This window comes from Nematolebias whitei, chromosome 2 (assembly GCF_014905685.2).
Source record: "Nematolebias whitei isolate Nwh7 chromosome 2, NemWhi1, whole genome shotgun sequence".
NCBI lineage: Eukaryota > Metazoa > Chordata > Actinopteri > Cyprinodontiformes > Rivulidae > Nematolebias > Nematolebias whitei.
The window spans coordinates 52277153-52303067 of NC_056499.1; the positions used below are offsets into that span (position 1 = coordinate 52277153).

The window sequence follows — 25915 nt, forward strand, 5'->3', positions numbered from 1 at the left end:
CTTCAGCCATTTAGGAGCCAGTGAGGCCCGACGCTTAAAGGGCTATGCTTATACTCATAGAATCTGGGGTTACAGTACGTAACCAACGTTCTATTTCGTATAAGCTTCGCCCTTTAAGGCCTTCGCTTTAGTGGGTAAAGGGCGAAGCCGATGTGGTCCTCGCCTCACTGGGTCCATTCGAACACTGTATGAAGCAGAAGCTTGCCCAAAAAAGTCTAATCACTCAGCTCCCATGTGCATAATTACGCATTGCGTAATTATGTGCCATGCACAGACGCATGTTGTGTAATTATGCATTCTGAATGCATGAACGCCCCGGAAACATCAATGGGGAGGGAAAAACGCTGAAAAAAGCCATGAACCAACCGGTTTACGGCTGAACCGTATGAACAGATTAATAATAACAAGAGAGTTGATTATTAATCAGATGAACTGATTGGTAACAATAGTCGTGAACTGATTAATGACAATAGAATCAAATAACAGTCACAACTTGTGATTGATAACATCTCACACTGTAATGCATGCAGACAGATGTGAATAAAACGGAGTTCCATGAAATAACAATGTTCATTCTGTAAACACTAAGGGCAGAATGTGTCATGGAACAGGCCATCACATCACCTAAATAAAGGCGAGTAATGAGCAGGGTGTTGACCACGCGGCCACAGTGCAAAATATCCTGCATTGACATACCATTATGTAAAGCAGTCGAGAAAGCGATACCCCTGATAGAGTGTACTCTGAGGTTGACAGGAGACTAATTCTGATGCTCTGTAGGCTTCAGAAATAGTCTCGCACAGCCAGTGTGACAAGCGATGGGTGGATAACGGGCGACCTGCAGATGCATCTCTATAATGCACAAACAGATGTTGACGCATTGCAGCTGTGCACGCTATGTAACACGTCAACACCTGCACAGGACAGAGAAGATAAAAGACGTTACTTCATCTGATCTGTGTGAAAAGGGGGGGGGGGACGACCCCTCCAACGATATCGCTCTTGATTAAAAGAGCTTGTGATGTATTAGGCATAAAAGCTGGGTTGATCTAAAATCAGCTGGTCTGCCGTCAGCCTAATTTCTGAGACATGACGGAGCGACAGAGAGGGCAGATAAAAACACTCACTCTCTTAGCGGATGTTAAAGCCAGCAGCAGTGCTGTTTAAAGAGACAAGAATTTAAGTGGAACCTGATCCAAAGGCTCAAATGAAGCTTTGATCATGACCTGCAGGACCAGTATTAAATCCCACTGGAAACAAGTGGGTGTGGGACAGACCTGCGTCTCTGTACACCTTTTAGAAAACGTTTCATCAGAGGATGATAAAACCTGTTCTGTCTCAGAAACCTTCATGTCAGGAAGAGATGGCTGCAGTGTACGTTTTAAACGTGCTGGATGCAAATTTCTGTCCATCAGCTGCTGCAGAAAGAACAGCATGCCACCTAAAGAACATGAGGAGGCCTCTACATCCTTCTCTGTACATCAGCACTGAAAAGCTGTCCGCTTTGATGTGTACATCGCTGTGGTAGATGCACCACGAGAAACCTGAATTGTGCGCATTACATCCTGTGGGCAACCCATCCTCTGTAAGTGGATTCGTTCAACGGCCAGACCACAGGTGCTGGCCTATTTCTGGGTAACTCCTGGTCGCTCCTCCTGCCTGGAAGGGGAGCGTCCTCCCTCTACGGCAGTTCCCACGGGCACCCCGACAGCAGGCGTTTCAGGACTGGAAACCATGGTGCACCCACGCGCTCGGGGCCACCAGGAGAGCTGTCAATCCCTCCTCCTGAGCTCGGTTCAAAGACCGTAAGATCAGAGGAGGTGGAGAAAAGACGTGTACAGAAGCATTTTGGGCCATGGACTGTGGACAAACGTATCCACCCCCCAGCGGTGGTTTGTCTCATGGGCTCAGAGAAGCGCATAATTGACACTGAACGTTTCCCGTGTCACAACAGGCCCACAGCCGCTATATCAATCTGAGACAAAATGCTCCGTCAGAGGATGATTAAAGGTTGTTCAATCTACGACAACTTTGAGACAAAAGAAAAACACGGTTGCAACATACAATAGTCGTGCTGGACACCAGATTTCTGTCCTTCGGCTGCTGCAGAAAGACAGCATGTCGTCCAGTGGACATGAAGTGGCCTCTACGCCTTTCTGTACAGCAGCGTTGGAAAGCTGACCACTCGATGTGAACAGCGCTGTGGTGGATGCAGCACGTGACTCCTGAATCGTACGCACTACATCTTGCGAGAGATCCATCCTCTCAAAGATCTGCACAGCGGCCAAACCACAGGTGCTGGCCTAATCTGATTAATTCCTGATCGTTTCTCCTGCCTGGAAGGAAGCGTCCCCCCTCAAAGGCAGGTTCCACGAGCGCCCTGATAAAAGATGTTGTAGGCCTGGGAACCATGATGCGTTCACGCACTTGGGACAGTGGAGCCGTCAGTCCCTCCTCCTGAGTTCGGTTCAGAAAACCGTGATACCAGAGGGAGAGAAGAAGGTGAAAGGCATTACGACCACAGGCTGTGAGCAGGCACGTCCACCCAGCGATGGATCGTCCTATGGCTCCACGCTAATTATAATTGACATTGAGCGTTCTCTCGTGTTGCTAAACGTCCGCAGACGCTGGCAGGATTCTACCGTGTCTGAGTCCTAGTTCTGGGTGGAATACATGAGATGTACCCACTCCAATAGAGAACAGATTGGATGTGTCCCACACAGCATCTGTCTCACAATGTGGCACATGGATTGAAAAAATGCATACATTTCCTGCTAGTATGTGTGCAACAGTCACTTGCTGCCTGAGAATCACAAACTCTGATGATTCTGCAGCTCAAGGTCAGTGTTGAGTCACATTCAAAGACCCCGTGCGACACTCCAAAACATTTAAAAGGCTGCTGTGTGGGGAGCCACAGCGGCTCCACAGCTTATTAAATGTGTGTGACGTAGATCTGCTGACGGAAAACAGCTGATATCACTCAACCGATTCACATGAGTTGCACTGCTGCCCACTGTCTGTACAAGCTGCTCAACGGCAGGTGTCCAGATAACGCAGAATTAAAGCGACTAGAGCGCATAATGGAGTGTTGTTTCTCACAGCTCAGAAAATTGACAATCTAGAATAAATCTCATCTTTCCGGTTCATTGGGACCAGGAAGTGATGAGAGAGACCTTGTGTTTCCTCTTCTTCTGAGATTCTAGAAATTACATTTCAAAAAAGAATTTCCTGAGCTTCTACTAGAAGGGACGAGATCTGTTCATAAATGACAGAAAAAACGTCACAGAGTTCCTCCACACCGGGGTTTGAGCTGAACTGCAGCGTGAATCCCAGATGAAAACGATTCGTCCATCCGTCTGGAGGCGCGCGTTCATTGCCACCCGTTATAAGCTATAAAGCGGACACGGATTTATGCTGTGAAAACTCACATACATGCTGATGTGAGCTGGAGCGCGCTGATGATCACGTTGTGTGCAGCTGCTTGGTGTAACGCTCGGAAGCGGGTGCACATATGAACCGACGCGCCCTGAAGGGTCGTGTGTGTGCGTCCTCATGCGACGCTTTAAGCCAGGATTGCCGCGGGGGCACGCGTTGGCACTGGTGCGGTAAGGAGGCACCGCGTGCCAACGGTGGAGCGGGGTTACCACTGGCCCGGTCTGCAGAAAAAACGTTCATCGTTTGCTGCGGGTCACGTGAGCTTTTGAGTGATTCCACGAGCTGCAATATTAATTCAGACAAAACCCCTTCTTCGAGGATGTATGAGCTGAGCCGCTGTGAAGGCTTGTGGGGCTGCTGACGCCGCGGGAGCGCGCGTTGGCACTGGAGCAGTCAGGAAGCAGCGTGCGGCATCGGTGAAGCGAGGCTACCCCTGGCTCGGTCTGCAGAAAAAAACGTTCATTCTTGGCTGCAAGTCACATGAACTTCAGAATGATTCCATGCGCTGCAGTATTAATTCAGAAAACCTTCTTCGAGGATAAAGGAGCAGAGCCGCTGTGAGGCTTGTGAACTGCTAACGCTGCGGGAGCGCGCGTTGACACCGCTGCAATGACAAAACGTGTATCGCTTCTGCCGGGAGCGAGATACGTTGCTGAGCTCGTACCGTGGTCTCATGTGAACGTTGACGTGAAATGGCGGGCGCTGAGAACTGCATGCATGCTTTCATGCCGCGGGAGCGCGCATCGGCACCGCTGACAGTGAATGAAAACAACTTTAAAAAGGCTCATTAGTGATGAGCGTGTGTGATGGAGCCGCTTGTCAGATAAACCACGCTGACAGCCTGGCTAGGAGACACTTCATCATAAAATGATGTTATTTTACAGTGTCATCAACACACCTCCAGCGACCGAACACCTGATTACCTTCCGTTGAGCTCTGTTTGTTGTCCTGGAGGGCCCCCTGTTGGCGAAGTCCGGGAAAAAAAATAAACTTCCGGCTGCCGGGGACGTCTGACGGGAGGGGCTGGCGTAGCAGAGCTGGGGAGGCGTTGAGCAACCGTGGAGCAGCTATGGAGCATCTTGAAATGATCTCTAGCTGATGAAAAGAGGATCACCAACGGACTCCTGCATTTCTCCTGAGAGGAAGGTGGAGTGACGGGCCAGGAGAGCTTCTGGGACCCCGTTCTCCGGCTGCGATGCGGGGCGGCAGACAGCAAAAGAGGCGCACCGGTTGAGGATGACGTCAGTTGACCTGTAGACTGAGCGTACTGCAGGGGCCGGCAGCGTCGTTAGCAAGCAGCTGCTACGAGAGCGGAGTGAGCCGAAGGACAGAGGGCCACCGTCTCTTCCCGCCTCTGAACGTGTACGCCAACAGCGTAACGTGTTGTTCGCTGCGGCCGTGTGGAACACATGCTGGTGAGCTCAGTTGGAGAGCGGTGTCACTGTCTCGGTTATGCTAACCGGAGGCACGGGACGCTGGTCCATCTCAAACATCTTACTCCAATGAAGCCTCCATCAGACTCGGCTCCAGAGGGCACGGACGGACTTTCCGCTCAGTGAACCCCTGCTCTGGAGATGGGTACGGACTGTGGAGACTGGCTCCCCCAATCTACCAGGAAAGAACCCGTCTGTGGCCTCGCTTGTAGGACGTCCTGTTGGGAGCACGAGGCCATATGGGTCAAGACGGTGAGCCGGAATGGAGCCCAGTAAACAAACTTCCCGCCGGATCATCCGAACTGGCGGGAAAGGCGTAGGACGTAAAAAAGGGTCCTTTCATGTCAGCCTCCTCCTGGGTTACGCCGGGCAACCCCTGAGGGCGCCGTCGGCCGGGAGCGGTGTGATCGCCGATGCGAAAACGAGGTGGGATGGGGTGAGCATTCACAAAGCCCCCCTCCACCGACACTACGCTCCCCAGGAGGGAATGAGCAGCGGGGCTGCAGCTGAGCACGCCTGTCCTGGAGGAACCATCCGATTCGCTCCGAGGGTTGGCGATAAGAGGAAAAAATACAAGATGGCGTTGTCCAGCGTGTAGTGACCTGTCACTGGGAAATATTCCTCGGCGCTTACCTTGAAATAAGACTGCTCGTCATCTTCTCCTCGGGGAGGAGAACTCACCGGACGACCGGAGGTCGACTGCGGGCCAAGCATCCTTAACAAAGGTTGGTCATCTACACAATTTTCCTTCTTTGTTCTTCTGACAGTGCTATTTTAGCTTGCTGAAGAAAAAATGGGAGCCGATTTCCCGCTCTTAACGTAATTTATACGGACAAGGTGGGGCCCACACAGCAGGTGGGCGTGGACTAAATTTTTTCAGTGCTTATGCTACGCATAACGGGATAAACCCACTAAAGCGAAGGCCTTAAAGGGCGAAGCTTATACGAAATAGAACTCCTGTCACCCAGATATGAACAGAACCATTCTAACAATGCACAAGAAAAAAAACCCCCAAAAAGAATGATGTTAACAAGAAGAACAACAAGGACGAGAACAAAAAAAAAAAAATGAAGACAAGGAGGGCTATAAAAACAACAAGAACGTAAACAAGAATGACATGGATGATGAGAACAACTTGAAGGACAAGAAGAAGAATAACAAAAATAAAGACGAAAACGACAAGAAAGATGATAAGGAAAACAAGACGAACGGTGAGACTGACAAGGATGAAAAGGAAAATGAACAACAGTGAAAACAAAAAACGATGAAGACAACAAGGACAACAAGAAAAAACGTTAGTTACGTACTGTAACCCCAGATTCTATGAGTATAGGCGTAGCCCTTTAAGAGCTTTCGCTGGTGGGTTTATCCCTAAGGCGCTCAGCCTTAGTCCATGCCCACCTGCTGTGTGGGCCTCTCCCCCTATCCATATAAATTACGATGAGACCAGGAATCAGCTCCCAAATAGCTTTTTTCTTCAGCCATTTAGGAACCAGTGAGGCCCAGCACTTAAAGGGCTACGCCTATACTCATAGAATCTGGGGTTACAGTACGTAACCAATGTTCTATTTCGTATAGGCTTCGCACTTTAAGAGCTGTCGCTGGTGGGTTAAAGACGAAGCAGGATGTAGTCTATGCCTCACTGGGTCCATTCAGACACAACATGAAGCACCTGCTTGCACAAAAAACCATTTCATCACTCAGCCTTCTGTGTGAATAATTACGCGCTGCGTAATTACGTGCTCCATGCGCAGGAGCGCACTGGAGAAGATTTCTGGTGAGGAAAAAGGCTGAGATAGCAGACCTGCTGCTGTGAATAGGAACAACGGAGGATACGAATTGTAACAGTGTAACGATGAACAGAGCAGACCAACAACTCCACAGGATGAACCGATTAATAACGATAAAATCAGCAGTCATCAGAGTCAGAGTCAGAGTCAGAGTTTCTTTATTGTCATTCGCACCTCATGTGGTACATGTGGTGGAGCGAAATTATGTACACAGGGTCCCAGTTACATCCAACAATAAAATGTATAAGAAAAACAGTAATAACATCTAAGATATGAACTAAGAAAAACATCAACTAAATATACACTAAGCACTCATAACATAAAACATTGAACATCAGCACAAACATGAACATGAGTCTGTGAGCAGATGTGCACGCATGAACACATCAACATTGAAACAGATCAGCAGCAACATGAAACAGATCAGCAGCAACATGATATGGTTTTACACAGTGATTATTCTAGTTAGAGATTCATGAGTCTAACAGCCTCAGGGTAGAAGCTGTTCCTCAGTCTAGTGGTTCTACACTTAATGCTCCTTAACCTCCTTCCTGAGGGGAGTGGGGCAAAAAGTGTGTGTGCTGGGTGGGTGGGGTCCTTCATGATGCAGGTGGCCCTCTTCCTGCATCTGGAGGTGTAGATGTCTGTGATGGTGGGGAGACTGATTCCAACAGATTTCTGTGCAGCCTTCACCACTCTCTGCAAAGCTTTTCTTTCTGCAGCTGTGCAGCCTCCATGCCACACATTGATGCTCGAGCACAGGATGCTCTCCACTGCACACCTGTAGAAGGAGGTGAGGACTGAGCTTCCCAGACCAGCTCGCCTCAGCCGTCTGAGGAAGTAGAGTCTCTGATGAGCTTTCTTGATCAGGCTGGTGGTGTTGTTGCTCCAGCTGAGGTTGTCATTCATGTGTACACCCAAGTACTTGTAGCTGGAGACCACTTCCACCGCAGATCCTCTTATGTTCAGGGGGGTGTAGGTGTTTTTGTTCCTTCTGAAGTCCACAATCATCTCCTTTGTCTTCTTCACATTGATGTGAAGGTTATTCTCTCTGCACCAGCTCTCCAGGTGTTCCACCTCTTGCCTGTAGCTGGACTCATCATTGTTTGTGATGCATCCCACCACCGCTGTATCATCTGCAAACTTTACAATGTGACAGCCTGGATGGGTAGCTGCACAATCATATGTGAGCAGAGTAAACAGAAGGGGGCTCAACACACATCCCTGAGGAGAGCCAGTGCTGAGGGTTATGGTGGAGGAGGAGAGGTTGTGGATCCTCACTAACTGTGGTCTGTTTGTTAAAAAGTCTAGTACCCAGTTGCAGATGGAGGGGCTTAGTCCTAGTGTGGATAGTTTGTCCATCAGGGTTTGGGGGATCATGGTGTTGAAGGCGGATGTGAAGTCCACAAAGAGCATACGGACGTAAGAGTTTTTCTGCTCCAGGTGGTTGAGAGCAGTGTGGACCACAGAGAAGATTGCATCCTCTGTTGATCGGTTCTCACGGTATGCGTACTGATGAGGGTCCTCGTTGATGTTGATGGTTGTTTTGATGTGAGTCATGACCAGTTTTTCGAAGCATTTAGCGACTATCGGGGTGAGGGCCACTGGCCGATAGTCATTCAGACCAGTCACTGTAGAGCTTTTTGGGACTGGGATGATGGTGGCAGTCTTCAGGCAGGTGGGAACCGTCTCCAGGGTAAGTGAGGTGTTAAAGATGTCTGCCAGCACTTCACAGAGCTGATCAGCACATTCCTTCAACACTTTTCCGGGGATGTTGTCTGGGCCAGTTGCTTTGTGCGGATTAATCCTCCTGAAGGTACTCCTTACTTCTGCTGAGGTCACGCTGAGATGCTCTTCATCCGGTGGCGAGGTGAGTCTGGTGCTGGGTGGTCTGTTCGGGTCTTCAAAGCGTGCATAGAACTTGTTGAGGGCATCAGGCAGAGATGGGTCTTTGGGGCATTGTTCACTCCTTCCTTTATAATCTGTTATGCACTTAATGCCCCTCCACATGCTCCGAGGGTCTTGTGAGATGAATTGACCCTCGATCCTCTTTGCATATGTGGCCTTGGCCCTCTTAATACCAGCAACCAGCTCTTTTCTTGTCCTACTCAGCTCCTCTGAGTTTCCAGACCTGAAGGCAGTGTTCCTGGCTTCCAGCAGGGTACGCACCTCTGCATTCAGCCAAGGTTTTCTGTTTGGGTAGCTTTTAACATTTCTGATAGTGGAGACTGTGTCAGTACATGTACTAATGTAACCCAGTACTGAGGATGTGTATTGGTCAAGATCAAGCGAACCTCCATTTTCAGCAGCTTCTCTGAAAACCTGCCAGTCTGTTCGATCAAAACAATCTCTCAGTATGGGGCCACTGTCCTGGATCCAACATTTAACTTTCTTTTGTACCGGTCTGGAGCGTCTCAGCGGGGGCATGTAAGCAGGAGCCAGGAAGATTGAGATGTGGTCTGACAGTCCTAGGTGGGGGCGGGGTTCGGCTTTGTATGCATCTTTTACGTTCGTGTAAACACGGTCCAGCGTGCGGTCTCCACGTGTTGGAATCGTCACATGCTGATTAAAGCTTGGGAGACAGTCCTTTAGATTCACGTGGTTAAAGTCTCCGGCTACAACGTAAAGAGCCTCGGGGTGTTTGTTCTGCAGCGAGCTGATGATATCATGAAGCTCCTGCAGTGATTCATTAGCATTAGCGTCCGGAGGAATGTAAACAACTGTGATAAAAGTCACTGTGAACTCTCGGGGTAGATAATGTGGCCGACATTTCACTGTTATTTGCTCCAAAGCCTTCGAGCATGAGCTATTTACAACAGTACAGTTCGTGGACCAACTTTTACTCACGTAAATGCACACTCCGCCCCCCCCGTGATTTCCCCGTTAGCTCGCTGCAGCGGTCCGCTCGAAAAAAAAGTCTGTCATCCAGCTGGAAGACTGAGTCCGGCGTTTCACTTGTAATCCACGTTTCCGTGAGGCAAAGCACTGCACACTTCTTCATCTCTTCTGAGGCGCCCGCTCTCAGACGAAGTAAATCCACCTTGTTGTCCAACGAGCGGACGTTCGACAGAAAGAGAGACGGCATGGGGAGTTTACCGGCTTTAGCGTTAGCTCGTAGCCTCACCATAACCCCCGCCCGGCATCCTCTCCTCTTAAGCCGGGAGCAGCGCTTCCTCTTCTGCCCGCTGGAACGCCTCTGCTGCAGCTTCCAGGTAGATGACTTTAAGATCTGCATTCTGCCGAGCGTAGCTTTGAGTTTGTTGCTGATTTCTGCTATATTTCGTGGCAAATCCGCTCCTATTCTCATCAGTTCGGTTCGGCTATAGTTCACACGCATAAATCGCGCGGAGTCAGGCACAGAGTCAATATCAAAACTTCTAAAAACTGGGATGGTACCGGGAGCCTGTGAAGCTGCAACTGCTCTGAGCGCGGCCATCTTGCGGCCAAGATGTTACAAGTTCATGATTCATGAACTTGTGACTGATAATAAATATCTCACAATGCGACTGCATGCAGGCGTGAGCTCAAAAGTGAGGCTCCATGAAACAAATAATAATCATTCTGTCAGAACCCTGATAACAGAATGGGTCATGGAGAAAGTAGAAACATCATGTAGATAAAAATGAATAATTGAACATGAAGATGGTCAGTCAGCCGCCATACAAATATCCTCCACTGTCATCCCTCCAAGCAGACCCATGGAGGATGAAAACCCTCTAGTGGAATGCGCCGAGATTCTCTGGAGGATCCAGTCCAGATGAGCTGTAAGCTTCAGAATAGCCTCACACAACCAGTGTGAGAGGCGCTGGGTGGGTAGAGGACGTCCTGAAGAGCTGTCCCAGTAATGCACGAACATACGTTGAAAACGGCGCAGTGCAGCCGTGTGCACCACATAACATGAAAAAATGTGCGCATAGGACAGAAGGAGGTGAGATGTTGCTTCCTCCTTAGAATTATGAGGAAGAGGATAAAAACCCATCCAAGATTATCACTCTCGATCTGAGTGAGCTTGTGATGCTTTTCAGAGCAGGGTTAAAACGCAGTACAACTGAACTGCCGTCAGCTTGAATTCTGAGACATGAGGGAGCAACAGAGAGAGCAGACAATCATTCACTCTCTTTGCCGATGTAAGAGCTAACAGCAGGGCTGTTTTAAATGACAGAAATTTAAGTAAAACCTGATCAAAAGGCTCAGAAGGAGCTTTGATCAGAGCGTGCAGGACCATCATTAGGTCTCACTATGGAGCTAGTGGACGTGACACCGGTCTGTGTCTCCGTACACCTTTCAGGAAGCGCTTCATCGACGGGTGATTAAAAACTGTTCTGTCACCGAAACCTCGTGACAGGGAGAAATAGCTGCAACATAAGTCTTAATTGTGCTGAACGCTAGATCTCTGTCCATCCGCTGCTGCAGAAAGGACATCATGCCACCTAGTGGACATGAGATGGCCTCTACACCTTTCTCCATGCACCAACGCTGAGAAAAGCTGTCCACTTGATGTGTACAACATTGTGGTGGAAGCAGCTCGTGTGCCCTGAACATACACACCACATGCTGTAGGATGCCCATCTTTTCTAAACGGATCTGTTCAGCGGACAGACCCAAAGATGCTGACCTATTTCTGGGTAACTCCTGATCGCTCTTCCTGCCTGGAGGAGAGTGCCCCCCTACAACAGTTTCCATAGCCGACCCGATATCAGTCGCTGCAGATTCGGGAACCACGGAACGCATATGCATTCAGGAGCTACGAGGATGACTGACGGTTCTTCCTCCTGGACTCGGTCCAGTGTCCGTGATATCAGCAGGACTGGAGGGAACGCATAAAGGAGCATTTTTTGGCCACGGGCTGTAAGCGAAGGCGTCCACTCCTAACGGTGGGTCGTCTCGTGGGCTCAGTGAGAACCATAATTAGCACTGGGTGTTCTCCTGTGTGGCGGACAGATCCACTGCTGCTCGACCAAGAACTGCTCCAAAAACCGAGAAAAAACAGCTCGGGATGGAGGCTCTAGTCTCTGTGGTGAGGACCGCCCCTCGACATGATATCCGCTCGCCTGTTCAGGAACGCTGGGAAAGTACACTGCTCTGATGGAGAGCAGGTTCCTGTGTGGCCAACACAACAGCTGTTTCGCGATGCATAACAGTTGGGCTGAGCGCACACCTCCCTGATGGTGTATGTTGTTGTCTGTGTGGAGCAGAACATGCTGATCCTGCAGCAGGGGCAAAATGCTGAGTCACGTTTCAGACGTGAAAAACATTCTAGCACATTTATGTGAAGCAACATGTGGTCCAGCCACTGTGATCCCACTGCTTGGGACAGACACATTCCTCCCAGCTTTACAGGAACGCGTCTGTGAAAACTGAGACGTGTGATGTAGGCCTGCTGATGGGAACTCCCTCTGACAGAATGAGGAGGTTTCCCTAGTGATTTAGATCATTTCTCACGGAGTGGGGCACAAAGATAATCCACCTCTGGCGAGCGAACCATCTCTGAAGGCGTCTCATGTGAAGTAGGCCCCAACGGAACCACGATGTGGGCCGCTGACATTGTCCCAAGCATCGCATGACAGTGTCAATTTGCTGCAGGGTTTAACACGGCGGAGCCGGGTTTGACACAGCGGAGCTGAGCTGACAGAGCTTCGGCTCTCAGCTGTGATAATGATAAATGGCCCTCATTGTAGTTGAGTTAGCTCCACTTCCAGATAAACAATCATCTGGGACGGACAAACAGAAGTTTTTCCCAGTTTATAGAAACCCCAGGTTAGCAGGTGTAACACTAGTGATTTGGTCTGTGCGACAGCTTTCTAACTGGACCGAGCTAATAAGAGCCGATCGTCCAGATAAAAGAATTTCTCATTCCTGCCATGTGTAACGACTGCAGAGCCGTCTCCACGCATTTTGAGAACGTGCGTGGGGTGTTTCAGAATGATGGAAATGTGAAATACGCGCTCTTCAGATCTATGGAGGTAAAAACCAGTCGTTCTGGTGAAGTTCTCCAGCAGCTGTTGGGAGCTCTGGAAAACACGTTTTTCGTCAGAAATTCCTGAACTTCTGACTGGAGAGATGAGCTCTGTTCTGGAGAAGACAGAACCGTCTCTATAATCCCTCTGAAAACGGTGGGTGTTGCGCCGTGAACTGTAGCGTGTAACCCCTTTTGAACAGCTGGTCCCTCCATCTGTCCAGGGAACACACTCGCTGCCACTCTGAGTAGTGCTCAGAGAGCAGGCACGCATTCGTGTTGTGTCATGTTTCTCATGAAGGTCAACCATACTAAAAAATCCTTACTGACATCACTAGCTCCGGAGATTCTCCAGGGGAACCCAATGGGGGCTCCGATGGAAAAAAAGGCTGTATGTGTGCCTCTGTGCTAGGCCCAGGCTGCGGTCTCACATAGAGCTGAGGTGAGTCAGTGCACACCGAAGGAGGCATGAGCGCTTCTGATTGAGACGCCGTTTAGGTGGAGGTTGCAGCTGTCGTGGAGAAACATGTTTACTCCCGCTGCACTGAGTGGGCAGAAAAATAGCAGAAATTAAAAATAGGCTCTGGCTGAGAGACGAGGGATTTTACCAGACTCGGTCTGCTGAAAAAAACATAATTTTAGCTGATGTGGAAGACATGTGTTGTGATATTTACTGAACTGCGGTGCCTTTTAAAACACCGTTTAGAGGTTACTGGCTCGTTCTATATGGGGAATGTGTGAAGAGAGGCAGCTGAGAGATCAGCTGATCTGACAGACTCAGATGAAAAACTTTCAGAGGTGTTTCTGTTTTATATCAAAACATACATCATCAAAAAACACATACCTTCCCCTCAAGGATCTGTTACATGGTGGAGGGGGCTGGCGGATGAGCGGGGCATGAAATCGCTGCTGCAGTTGTGGAGCACCTTTGGTGCTGTTGCTGGCCAAGGCGGTCCCTTCAGCGGCTGGAGGGGCAGATGGACTGTGACGTCACCAGATGGTGTACAGTCTGAGACCTCCTCAGACCTCTGCGATTCCTCAAGGATGGTCCTGAAGTTGGCCCCGAACAGCACCTCTGGGGTGATGGGGCCCTCCAGGAGGTCTTTCTGCAGCCTCTCGGACACGGATGGTGAGAGGCGGAGCCAAGTGATCCTCTGGATCATGGTCATCCAGGCGGCGATGCGGGACAGGCAAATCGCAGAAATCCCTTGTGTTAACATCCTCCTGGATTATGTTGGGCTGCTCCGAGAGGAGGGCACCAACGGCTGGGAGCGGTGAGATCGCCGACGTGGGAAGATCCGAGGTGGCTGAGCATTCGCTTGGTCACTCGTCTTCCGTCACTACGCTCTCCAGGAGGAAAGGGGCAACTCCGCATCGCCTTTCTTGGAGGAGCCATTTGGTTCACTGCGTGACTCTGCGTCAAAGAGGGTGGTGTCGTCGTCCCGTGCATAGTGTCCCGCCACAGAAAAAAACATTCAGCGGAGCTGCTGCCAACAATGCCTTTTTCGAGGAAATCATCCGATTTACCTCGAGAAAAAACACGTTAGAAAAGGCAGTGGCATCGTCCAGGGAGTAGCGCCCCCCCCCCCCCCCACATCGGAAAAACATTCGGCAGGGCTGCAGCTAATATCGCCTTTGAGGAAAACATTCGGTTACCACAAGGACAAATACGTTAGAAAGGCTGTGGCGTCGTCCAGCGGGTAGCGGCCCGCCACGGAATAAACATTCAGTGGAGCTGCTGCTAACATCACCTTTTTCGAGGAAATCATTCGATTACCACGAGGAAAAAACGTTAGAAAAGGCGATGGCGTCGTCCAGCAGGTAGCGGCCCGCCACGGACAAGTACTCCTCGGCACTTAGCTTGAACAAGGCTGCTCGTCTGCTTCTCCTCAGGGAGGAAGAGCTCACCGGGACGGCAGGAGGTTGGCGTGGCGGAGACCCAGGTAGCCTTAGCAAAGGTTGTGCTGGTCAAAGCTGGACAACTTTCCTTCTTCGTTCTTCTGACAGTGCTAGCTAGCTGGCTGAAGAAAAAATGGGAGCCGATTCCCGGTCTCACCGTAATTTATATGGACCAGGGGAGAGGCCCACACAGCAGGTGGGCGTGGACTAAGGTTTTCAGTGCAGCGCTGAGCACCTTAGCGATACACCCACCAGCGACAGCTCTTAAAGGGCGAAGCCTATACGAAATAGAACACAAGGACAACCAGAAGGATAAGAAGGACAACAAGACCCACAAGAAGGAGGACAAGGAAAACAAGAAGAACAACGAAGACGACAAAAAAAAAAACAACTAAAACAACAGGGCAATCAACAAAAACAACTAAAAGAATGAGAACAATTAAAAGAACACCAAGACAGATGACAAAAACTACAAGAAAGATGAAGAGGGCAACAAGAATTTACTTTCATCTGAAACGAGGACATTAGACCACTGAGAGACAGTCCATTTCTTTGTTTCCTCAGCAGGTAAGACAGTTGGAGTGGCTGGACTTGAGAAATGAGACATTTCATGTCAAGGAGTTCATCAGGGTGAGACACCAGGAATTTACAATATTTAACCTCTAAACCTCATTTTCTGACACAGAATTTTGTTTTTTCATTATTTGTAAGTTATAATCATCAAAATGACCAGAAATGAAGCTTGAAGTATTTCACTCAGTGTTTAATGAATCTATATGAGTTTCACTTTCTGAAATATGTACATTTCTTCCAGCTGCTCCTTCTTCAGGGATTGCCACAGTGAGTAAACTCACATGAAAAACTTGATAATTGTTTACGCCAGATGCCCTTCCTGACACAACCTGGGCTCAAACCCACAGGACTACAGGACCACTGCACTGACCACCGAGCTATCACTGCAAGTTTCACTTTCTGAAATGATTGACCCCCAAAAAAAGCTTTCTCAACATTCAAATTTTTTAGATGTACCTGTCAGTGAGGCAATTCAAACAAACTTGTTTTTCCACATATTAGTTTAAATATATGGAAAAAGGGAGGAAGGAGTGAAATAGTAAAGTGTTTGTAACAGTTTTACCTCCTACTGTATGTAAGAAAGAGAGATGTGAGTTTTAGTATGCATAAACCAACGCGTCATCAAGAAGAATCCGTCCAGAGGACCTGACTTGTCTTTGTTGGATTTTTCTACCTGGATTACTGAGCAGGAATCAGGAGGACACTAGGTATAAGTTTTCACAATTTACGTTTACATTTTTAACTTTTGTAATTGGATTATTATGAACTGACAACTGACGGATGTGAGGAAATGTTAATTAAACGTGCTTTTACACTTGTTTCTTGTTTGAGAAGATTTTCTTACAAACTTTGAAAGATGCTATCTGAGCAGAAGATGGATGTTTGTAAGAGCAAACAGAGAAAAGGTTGAGTGACCCACAGAGGGATTCTATCCTCCACAGATAACATATATTAAAGGATGGAGACTTGGACTGATTGCAAGATGGCAATGTTTGGCTACATCTTCATTGCCTATAAAGGTCCAGAAACGGTTGAGGAAGATCGACCCTCCTCCAGACCAACCAGTTTTATTGTAATAACTAAAATATGTTTTTACAACAGCCTCCTCCATGCCTCACAGAAAGCGAGCACCAACATTAATGTCATGTCTTCTCATCATCTCAAAAACATCTAAACCAGCACTGGACCTCAAGTCTCAGATGCCACCTAGCTGGCCACACCTGTGATGAAAAGATGCAAAACCAAAGAAAACAAACAAACAACACTAATAAAGATGTAAATACCACAAACCATCAACTAACTAAACAAAAACAACTTGATCACAAAACAGAAACCAACTAAATATAAAGAAAATAAAGAAAAACTGAATGTACTCTCCACTTCCACAAAGAGGGAAAAGGAGAATCAGTGTGATTTTAAGAGGCCTAATGGAATTCCACCCATCATCTTCCGCTTATTCCAAAGTCAGATCTCAGGGGCAGCAGCTTGAGCAGGGAGGTCCAGACATCTCTTTCCACAGCCACCTCTTCCAGCTCTTCTCGGAGGTCTCCAAAGCATGAGAGACAGTCTCTCCAGCCTGTCCTGGGTCTTCCCAGGGGTCTCCTCCCAATCAGACATGCACGAAGCACCTCCCTAGGGAGGCACCCAGGGAGCATCCTTACCAGATGCCCGAACCACTTCAACTGGCTCCTCTCGATTTTACTTACTAAAATTAAACTTTTAAATTAAAAAAGTATCTGTTGATGGCTCTGTATGACGGCTGTGCATGATTGTTCTGTATGACGGCTCTGTATGACGACTCTGTATGATGGCTCTGTATGGTGGCTGTGAATGACTGCTCTGTATGATGGTTCTGTGTGATTGCCCTGTATGATGGCTTTGTATGATAGCTCTGTATGATGGCTCTGTATGATGGCTGTGCATGATTGCTCTGTGTGATGGCTCTGTATGATGGCTGTGCGTGATTGCTCTGTATGATGGTTCTGTATGATGGCTGTTAGGAATGCGCGATATAAACGGTATACGGTAGAAACGATAGAAATTTAGCCTACGATATAGATTTATCTTCTACCGGCTAACCGCAGTAATGATGTGTCTAAAGTAAAATCAGAGTTGTCAGTTTAATTGTTACTTTTTTTAGTTGAAAACTGTGTGTAAGTAGTGTTCAAGGGTAAAATCAGAGCTGTCAGATTTAATCGTTACTTTTTTTGAGCCGAAAACTGTGCAAAAGTGGCGTTAAATTCTTTTCTTCGAGAGCTAAGTAGCGAAGCTACAAGCTAAGTACAGCTGGCTTGTCGTAGTGTTGCCATATTCTGATGCATGCGCAAAACACTGTGTTCTGTCGAAAGTGGGGTTTTTTTTCCCAACGAAAGTTAAAATAAGCGTTGGTCAGCTTTAGAGAAACCTGCTCTCTGATCATTGAAAAGAACGCTGTGTTGTGTGATTTTACTGCGAGACCCTCTGGTCAAAGCCACAGACTCATTTTGTGTCAGCTCTCCATTAAAGCAGAAGGAGTCACCCACTAGAGGGTTGGAGGGTGAAGTGTTTCAGTGTAAAATGCTGCTCTGTTGCTGTTCAGTTCTTAAGTAAGACTGAAAACTGTTAAGAGTTAACAACATATTTTTTAGTTTAAAACATATGGCTAAAACTACAAATGATATCTTTTGCACTGTTTTGCACTACAAGAAAGAAGCCTAATACTTGATTTGTTTATTATTTAAAAACTCTCTGGACCTAGTAGAGGAATTTTCTTAATTCAAAATATATGATGGCAATGCATTTTTTTTAGCAAGTTTTATACCAAAAACATATTGCGATATATATCGTTATCGCCACCCTTCACAATACATATGATATGAATTTTATGCCATATCACATATTCCTAATGGCTGTGCATGATTGCTCTGTATGATGGCCGTGTATGATTGCTCTGTATGATGGCTCTGTATGATAGCTCTGAATGATGGTTCTGTATGATGGCTCTGTATAATGGTGTAGTGAACTAGGCCTCTGACGTCAATCTGTCGCTGAAGACCTTCAGGGGACAGGAACTGCTATTTCGTTGATTTGAATCCAGAAATACAAATTATCTCATTAAGAGACTATTTAATTGTATCCTGAATTAATCAATTGAAAGAACACTCTTCTTTTTACATTATCAGTACTATTTTAAGATATCTTGATAAAAGTGTGTTTAGTTCATACCATTTCTAAATGTTGAAGTGAACCACTCATTTAAATCAACTGTGAAACAGTATTAATGATTTTTAAACCTCATTAGACTTTGATCATACAGTTAAATGCCTATTTACGAAGTAAGTGTGCATTTAGTCTTCTGTCTGAATGAGGGTAGTGGACCTGATGTCGGTCGAAAGTCAGAGACAAGTTATGAGGACGAAGTGTCTTGTTTTTAAAACTCCCAGACAGTAAATAAGAACTTCTGGCACCTGCTTCCTCTCATTTCTTAAAAAACATTTCTCCGTCTGTACTAACCGTTCTTAAACATTCCTGCTGTCTCCTGACTCCTAGTGACCCTCTGACATCACTCGAACTACACCCCTGCTGGTTGTTTCAACCAATCAGGAAGTACCACGTAACAGGAAGTGGATACCCCTTTAAAAGACAACACTTCTTGGAACTATTCAGTCAGTCTTCTTCGAAGTCTTCATGAGTCTTAGTTTTGCAGTCTTGCTGGAACTTGCAGTCGGAGATGAGACTCAATTAAGTAGCGGATGGATTTGACCATGTGCCAAGGGTCTCTCCAGTCCAGCCTAGTCACAGCCTGCCTCGGCTGTGACTCAACCCGAGCATTAAAAGCTCAACTCCTAAGGAAGCTTATTCGGTTGAACCGAGTACTTTGTCACGATTACTGAAGACCCCCAGCAACTCTAACCGGAGACGCTGAAAAGGGAGCGTACCAATGGACTTCTGTTCCGGAGTGGATACATCCTCTGCTAAGGTAACAAAGTCGCTGCACGTCCTGAAGTGTACCGGAGGGCTGAGCTGGATGTCGGAGGAGGGGTGCCATGTTCTGGTTCAACACATAACTCCACATCTAAACTTCCTCCTTAAATCTATTCCTCCTCTCTTAAACTTCTCTATTCGCCAGTAAATCAAGCTAGATGCCTTCAGAGATGAATCAGTCTCAATCAGTAATGTTCTGTTGTCTTGTTAGTAAAGCGTGCCGTTTATTAATCAGAAACAGATCAGCAAATCAATGTGTACATGTTTTGATGTTAAATTTTGATTCTGTTAAATAAATGACCGCATTTATTCTTGTAGTGAACTAGGCCTGATGTCAAAACCTTGACCTAAGGACCTTATGGGACAGAACTTGTCATTTCATTGATTTGCATCCAGAAATACAGGTTGACCCATCCTGAGACTTTCTTTCTTGAATTAATCAAGTGAAAGAAGACTATTCTCTATTATCATTACCATTTTACAAATGTTTGATAATCAAATTGTGTTAGTTCAAACAATGTTTACATGTTGAAGTGAACTAATCATTTTTTATTAACTGTGAAACAGTAATAATGATTCTTAATCCTCATTCAAAGAAGAAATCAGGTTAATGATGCATTGTCTGATTTTCTGTCTTCAGTGAGCAAGTGTGTAAGTTGGTCAAAGTTCAAGTTTCGGTCAACTGCAAGTTTACTGAAAAGAAATGTCATGTTTAACTTTTACAGCAAGATACTGGAGAAGTGACTCCACGAAGTCTGAATTCTTCAAAACAATCTTTTGTCTGTTCTTAAACAATCTTAATCTTTTTCCTTGACTTTTCATAACACCTTACATCACAAAACACACCTCTGTTTGGTCCATTCGACCAATCAGAAAGTTCTCAAATGAAACGGAAGTGACCCTTCTTAAAAGGTGCAGCACTTCCTAGTTACAGCAGTTCCAGAGTTCATGAAGGCTGGAATTCAGGATGCTGATGAAAGAAAGAAAACCAAGCTGAACCAGAGAAGATCTGAGAATTATGAAATTTCTGTTTTGGATGACCTCACGACTCCCGAGGGTTAGCTGTTCTTACGGAGACGCTGAAAAGTGGCTCGAAGTGGAACTTTACGCTGGAGCTGACATATCTTCAGAAAGGTAAAAAGTCGATCTTCAACCAAAGTGTACCGTTGGGATAAGCTGGTCCAAAGGAGCGTGCATGTTCTGGTTAAAACAGACAAATTCCCTCACACATCTCTCTCAAGATAAACTTCATCTTTCCATCTTTAAAATTCTTCTATCTGCTAAAAATCATTCCAGATATTTTTAGAAATGTCTGAAGCAAAGTTTTTCAATCACCGCCGTGTGGTTGACATTGTTGTTCGGCTGGAAGTGAGAAAACAATCGCCGTGTTGTTTACTTCCTGTAAAACTGATTAATAAGCTGTCGTTATTTTCAATTCTTGACAATTAATGTAAATGTGTGATGTGTTAAACTTGATTATGTTAATAAATGACCCACTGTCGTTGGTGAGTCAAAGATAATTAACGTTTCCGTCCACATTTTATTAATTCAGATGCACGTCATTATACAGTCCAAAAAAATGAAAGAATCCGTTTTAACAGTATGAATATATATCAGTATATGTACATACTACATTCTGATGGGTCAAAGATAAAATGGCGTCTCATGTCTCTGATTAAACACTCCACTCACAAGTTATCTTGGTCACATAACAGAAATTTAACTCGAAAAAGAAAACAATCTGTTGTAATTAAACAATTAATATTCTTTGTGCTTGAACTAGCTTTAAGAATAATTAATTGAAAGTGAAAATGAGTTCTTGTGGCTCAATGAGACTACTTGGATAAATAAAGGCTAAATGAAAAAAAAATAATAATAATTAGTAGTGAAGCTACCAGCTATATCACTACAATGGCTCTGTATGATTGCTCTGTATGATGGCTCTGTATGTTTGCTCTGCATGATGGCCCTGTATGATGGCTCTGCATGACGGCTCTGTGTGATGGCTCTGTATGATTGCTCTGTATGATGGTCCTGTATGATGGCTCTGCATGATGGCTCTGTATGATTGCTCTGTATGATGGTTCTGTATGATTGCTCTGTATGATGGCTCAGTGGCTCTGTATAATGGCTCTGCATGATTGCTCTGTATGATGGCTCTGTATGATTGCTCTGTATGTGGGCTCTGTATAATGGCTCTGCATGACGGCTCTGTATGATTGCCCTGTATGATGGCTCTGTATGATTGCCCTGTATGATGGCTCTGTATGATTGCTCTGTATGATGGCTCTGTATGATTGCCCTGTATGTTGGCTCTGTATGATGGCTCTGTTTGATTGCTCTGTATGTGACATATCATGTTAAAAATATAGTTTTTTTGTATTCTCCATTGATCATGACTTCTGGTTGGAGCCATCCTCTGTCTTTGCAGAGAACTTGTTTAGCAGACTGGTTGTTGGCGGTGTTAGGGAATTTTGGTCAAGTTTTCTGGATGTTTTTAACTCCTATGGCTGAGAATGTTAACTGCCCAATAACCATGTGTTTGAGTTACCAGATGAGGAAATGATTTGAGGCTGCAGGCGCAGCTGGGAGGATGCCAGTCTGTTTGTGAGCTGGGAGCTGATAAGATATAAAAACAAGTCTCTCACACTGCCCATGGTGAATGCTCGTGACTGGGCTTCATGTGTGTACCTTCTGTACACCTGTGTGACCCGTGGTGAAAATCTGTCCTTGCAAGTAAAACCAGTTAAAAATTTCCTGACATCCAGTGTGGCTTCTTTGAGTAAGTGAGATTAGAGGACATTTTATCCAACAGGCGCCTCACCTCTCATATTTGCTCTGCAGCAGCTTGTCGATCTGAGGCAGGATACTCATGCACAGATCCAGTTTCCATAAAGATCTGAAACAGAAGAACATGTATCACAACCTGTTTTCTAATTTTTATTTTTTTTACTAAAACTAGACTGAAGGTCACATGGAGCTGACTAACTCTTCAGGCTGAAATTAACAGCAGAATCTAATTATCTCTTTACCGCTAACGGATCAAACTTTATGGAGAATTTAAATGATGACTGACATAATTTTATTAAATCTGTTTGTGTGCGAGCTTCTCACGGCTGCAGGTTGATGATGTTGAGGACATCCACCATGATGGACAGGTCATTTATGGAGACAGCAGAGTCCAGAGCTTTCTGCAGAAATAAACATTCAGCACTTGAGGTTTTACTCATGTAATCAGATTCTGTCAGACAGAGCAGATTACTAAGGTCAGGCTTCAGGACCTTATTAGCATGTATCATCAGTGATAAGCCTACATGTTTTTACTGTCTGAGAACTGAATCCCTTTCATAGCCTGAAGGAGGAACATCAACGTGAATGAGTGAATGATAAATGATGAATGTTCCTGATCTCAGGTCTGAAGGTTTTAGAGCAACACTCCCACCAGGTAGCAGAAAACTCCATCACCTTGATGTCCTCTCGGGCCCACACGGTTCTGACCATCTGCAGGTTCTTCAGTCGGCTGCTGAGCATCACACACATGGTGTCGTGACCCTTCCTGATCTGGGTCAGGGCCTCATCATCACTCAGGTCAGCAGCTCGGTGGTTAGCTGCAGACTGAACACAGAAAGGGTTCAAGTGACTGCAGGAGTCGTGTTTTTACTCATCACATGAGAAATCGGCGCTCACCGGCAGGAAGTCGGCCACGTTCAGACCAATGGGTTCATTCCTGGTGCTGGAAATAATTCTAGGCTGCTGATTGGGTTTGGCCTTGTTGATCTGGGTGGGTGGGGCAGGAAGGCAGGAGGGAGAGGGGTTAGAGGAGGGGGCGGGGCACTTTATACAGGACACCACTGTAGGCTCCACCCTCTGGATAGGCGTGGAGATGGCAAGAGGTAGAGCCTGTGATGGAGAAGAAAAAAATAAAGGTCACATGACGGGTTCAATTAACAGCAACCCAACCGATCCATCCTGCCCAACGTTTCGGTCCAGTCCCAGCAGCCTCTGATGAAAGCTGCTGGTGTTCTGAACGGCCAGGACTCAAACAGCTTTAAAAAAAAAAAACGTTGGTTACGTACTGTAACCCCAGATTCTATGAGTATAGGCGTAGCCCTTTAAGGCTGTCGCTGGTGGGTTTTATCCCGTCAAGCGAAGCGTAGCACTGAAAACTTTAGTCCATGCCCACCTGTTGTGAGGGCCTCACCCGGTCCGTATAAATTACGTTGAGAGCGGGTAATCTGCTCCCAAATAGCTTTTTTCTTCAGCCATTTAGGAACCAGTGAGGCCCAGATCTTAAAGGGCTACGCCTATACTCATAGAATCTGGGGTTACAGTACGTAACCAACGTTCAATTTAGTATAGGCTTTGCCCTTTAATGCTGTCGCTGGTGGGTTAAAGGCAAAGCGGGATGTAGTGTATGCCTCACTGGGTCCGTTCAGACACAATATGAAGCGCCCGCTTGCACCAAAAAACATTTCATCACTCAGCCTTCTATGTGAAGTAATTATGCGCTGCGTAATTACGCGCACCATGCACAGACGCGCGCTTCGTAATTACACGTTCTGTGTACAGGAGCGCCCCGGAGAGAAAAGTTTTCGACGAGGGAAAAAAAAAGGGGGGAAGGCTGAAACAGTGAACAGAGCAAATCAACAGCTCTTCAATATGAACAGATTAATAATGAATGAACTGATTAGTAATCAAATGAACTGATTGGTAATAGTAGTCATGAACTGATTAGTAACAATAGAACAAAAAACAACAGTCACAAAACTTGTGACTGATAATAAACATTTCACTCTGTAATTGCATGCAGTCAGATGTGAGTTTAAATGAAATTCCATGAAAACAATAAGATTCATTCTGTTAAAGCGCTGAGTACAGAATGAGCCATGGAGCGAGCCGAAACATCACGCACATAAAAGCGAATAAATGAGCAAAGCGATGACCACGTGGCCGCAGTGCAAATATCCTGCACTGTGATGCTAACTGCTAGCTTCAGGTGAGTACACACGAGCTGTGATTGGTTGAGAACCACTGTTTGGGTCGTTCTGATTCGCTGAGAAGCTGGTGACATATCTTGTACGTCCTCTCACTCTGCTGTCAGTGCGTAAAGCCCACCTCCGATGTTCACGTGTCTGTAAAGTCACGTGACCCCGGAAATGAAGCTCGTTTTAACGGAGTCTCCCTTTGTGTTTAAAAAAGCTGAATAAGGCCCTGACTTTTGTTCCTGAACTCATGAGTACATGCAGAAAAAGCGTGCTTGTTAAGCGACGCGACGTTTAAGCTTTAAATCCGTCCATAAATGCTGATGTGAACCATGTTCGACCGTTTGCTACATGTAGCTAACGGCTAACAACCGGATGTCAACAGGACGGTTCACAGGACGTCGTCAGCGACTCCTACCGGTAAAAGTAAGCTTACACCACCACCTGCTGTTGAAAAAGAGTATAACAGTTTTCCAGAAAGAAAGCTGTGCACTCGCCTTTCATTAAAAAATTTTTTCTGTTAATCAGAGCCTGGTTTATGGGTACTGTTTAAATAGCAGATTCTGGTAAATTAAACTGCTTAAAGAGCATTTAAAACTACAAGTTGCTGTCAGACTTTTTTGAAAAATTGCAGGTTTATTAATTTTAAGTGCATTGGAGTACACTGAAATAGCCTGGCTCTTGTATCTGTTAGAATAAGCTCATTAAGTAACACTGCCACAGGAGGCATTTACTTAGAATATTCATGCATGGGGTAAAACCAAAAAACAGGTGCCCATTTATTGGAAAGTTGGCTTATAACAGTACTGTTGATGGAACCGCAGAGCTAAATAGTGTGTGAATCTCGCTGCTCACTTAAATAAAATAGTTTACCTGTTAAAAACTCTAAGATTGCAACTGTTTAACCAGATAGGTTGCTAAACAGTGGATAACCATGGCAGATTTAACAGAAGCTGATGTTGATCCATGTGATAAAAAGGACTGGCTTGAGACTGCCCTAAAGAGGCTGATCACAGAATCCTTATATCCATATGGTGACCAGGTGGACAGCATGACCTCAACAGAGTTATTGGACGAGCTGAAGGAAGTTGCAGGAAGTGTGACTTACACAGCCATAACGAAGTCAAGCTATGAACAACTAGCTAAAATAGCACTCTTGCTGAAAGCTAAATTTTATAGTGAGGCCAACAAGGCAGAAGCACTTGATAAAAGGTTGATGCACGAGACAGAGGACCACGTGGCAACACGTGTGGAGTACCTAAAACTCGTGGCACAGATTAAATTTTATAAGGAAACCTTATAAAACCTTGTAAAATTGAAACGTGAAAAAGAGCTCTCACAAGCTTAGCTGTTATCAAAAGCAAACTCATATGAGGAAAAGCTACATGAAGGAGGGATTAATTACCAAGCACTGTGTTCAGACAATGATGCTCTGCGCCAACGGTTGCAGCTCACGTCAAAATCTCTGGACGAGTGCAGATTGGAAAAAGCAGCGTTGGTCCAACAAGGCGTGCGTTTACAAAGTGAGTGTCATACATCACGTGAACGCTTAAAAGCCTGTGAGGCAAAACTTGCCGCAGCAGCAAATAAAATTTCTGACGAGGGGCAAGGATGTCTGGAACTCAAAGGCGAACTGGGTCAGAGTCCAGGTCACCCACCACCACCTCAGAAGGATTTTGCTGTACCTCCTACACATAATCCCCTTCTGCCACCTCCACATGAGTCTGGTGAATCACCTCCACGTGATTATTTTGTTCCAACAACACCAATTCCTCAGCCAGAATTGCATAAAATAGCGAAGGATGTCCAACGCTTTGAGCTGGGGCCGTTGGGTTCAACCAACACTAAGGCCTATCTGAACGACCTTGACTTCCAATTAAGAAG

At 46.1% G+C, this 25915-nt stretch overlaps 1 protein-coding gene across 1 annotated transcript in view; it reads right to left on the reverse strand.

The window, feature by feature from the left end:
* Window positions 1-21781: 21781 nt before the first annotated feature.
* LOC119424814 (katanin p80 WD40 repeat-containing subunit B1) overlaps window positions 21782-25915 on the reverse strand; it is a gene marked incomplete at its 5' end in the record, with an annotated part of 28251 nt that continues 24117 nt past the window's right edge. The window contains 4 exon segments of the mRNA XM_037692319.1: window positions 21782-21948; window positions 22164-22240; window positions 22515-22664; window positions 22737-22949. Coding sequence (XP_037548247.1) covers window positions 21870-21948; window positions 22164-22240; window positions 22515-22664; window positions 22737-22949 — 519 coding nt within the window.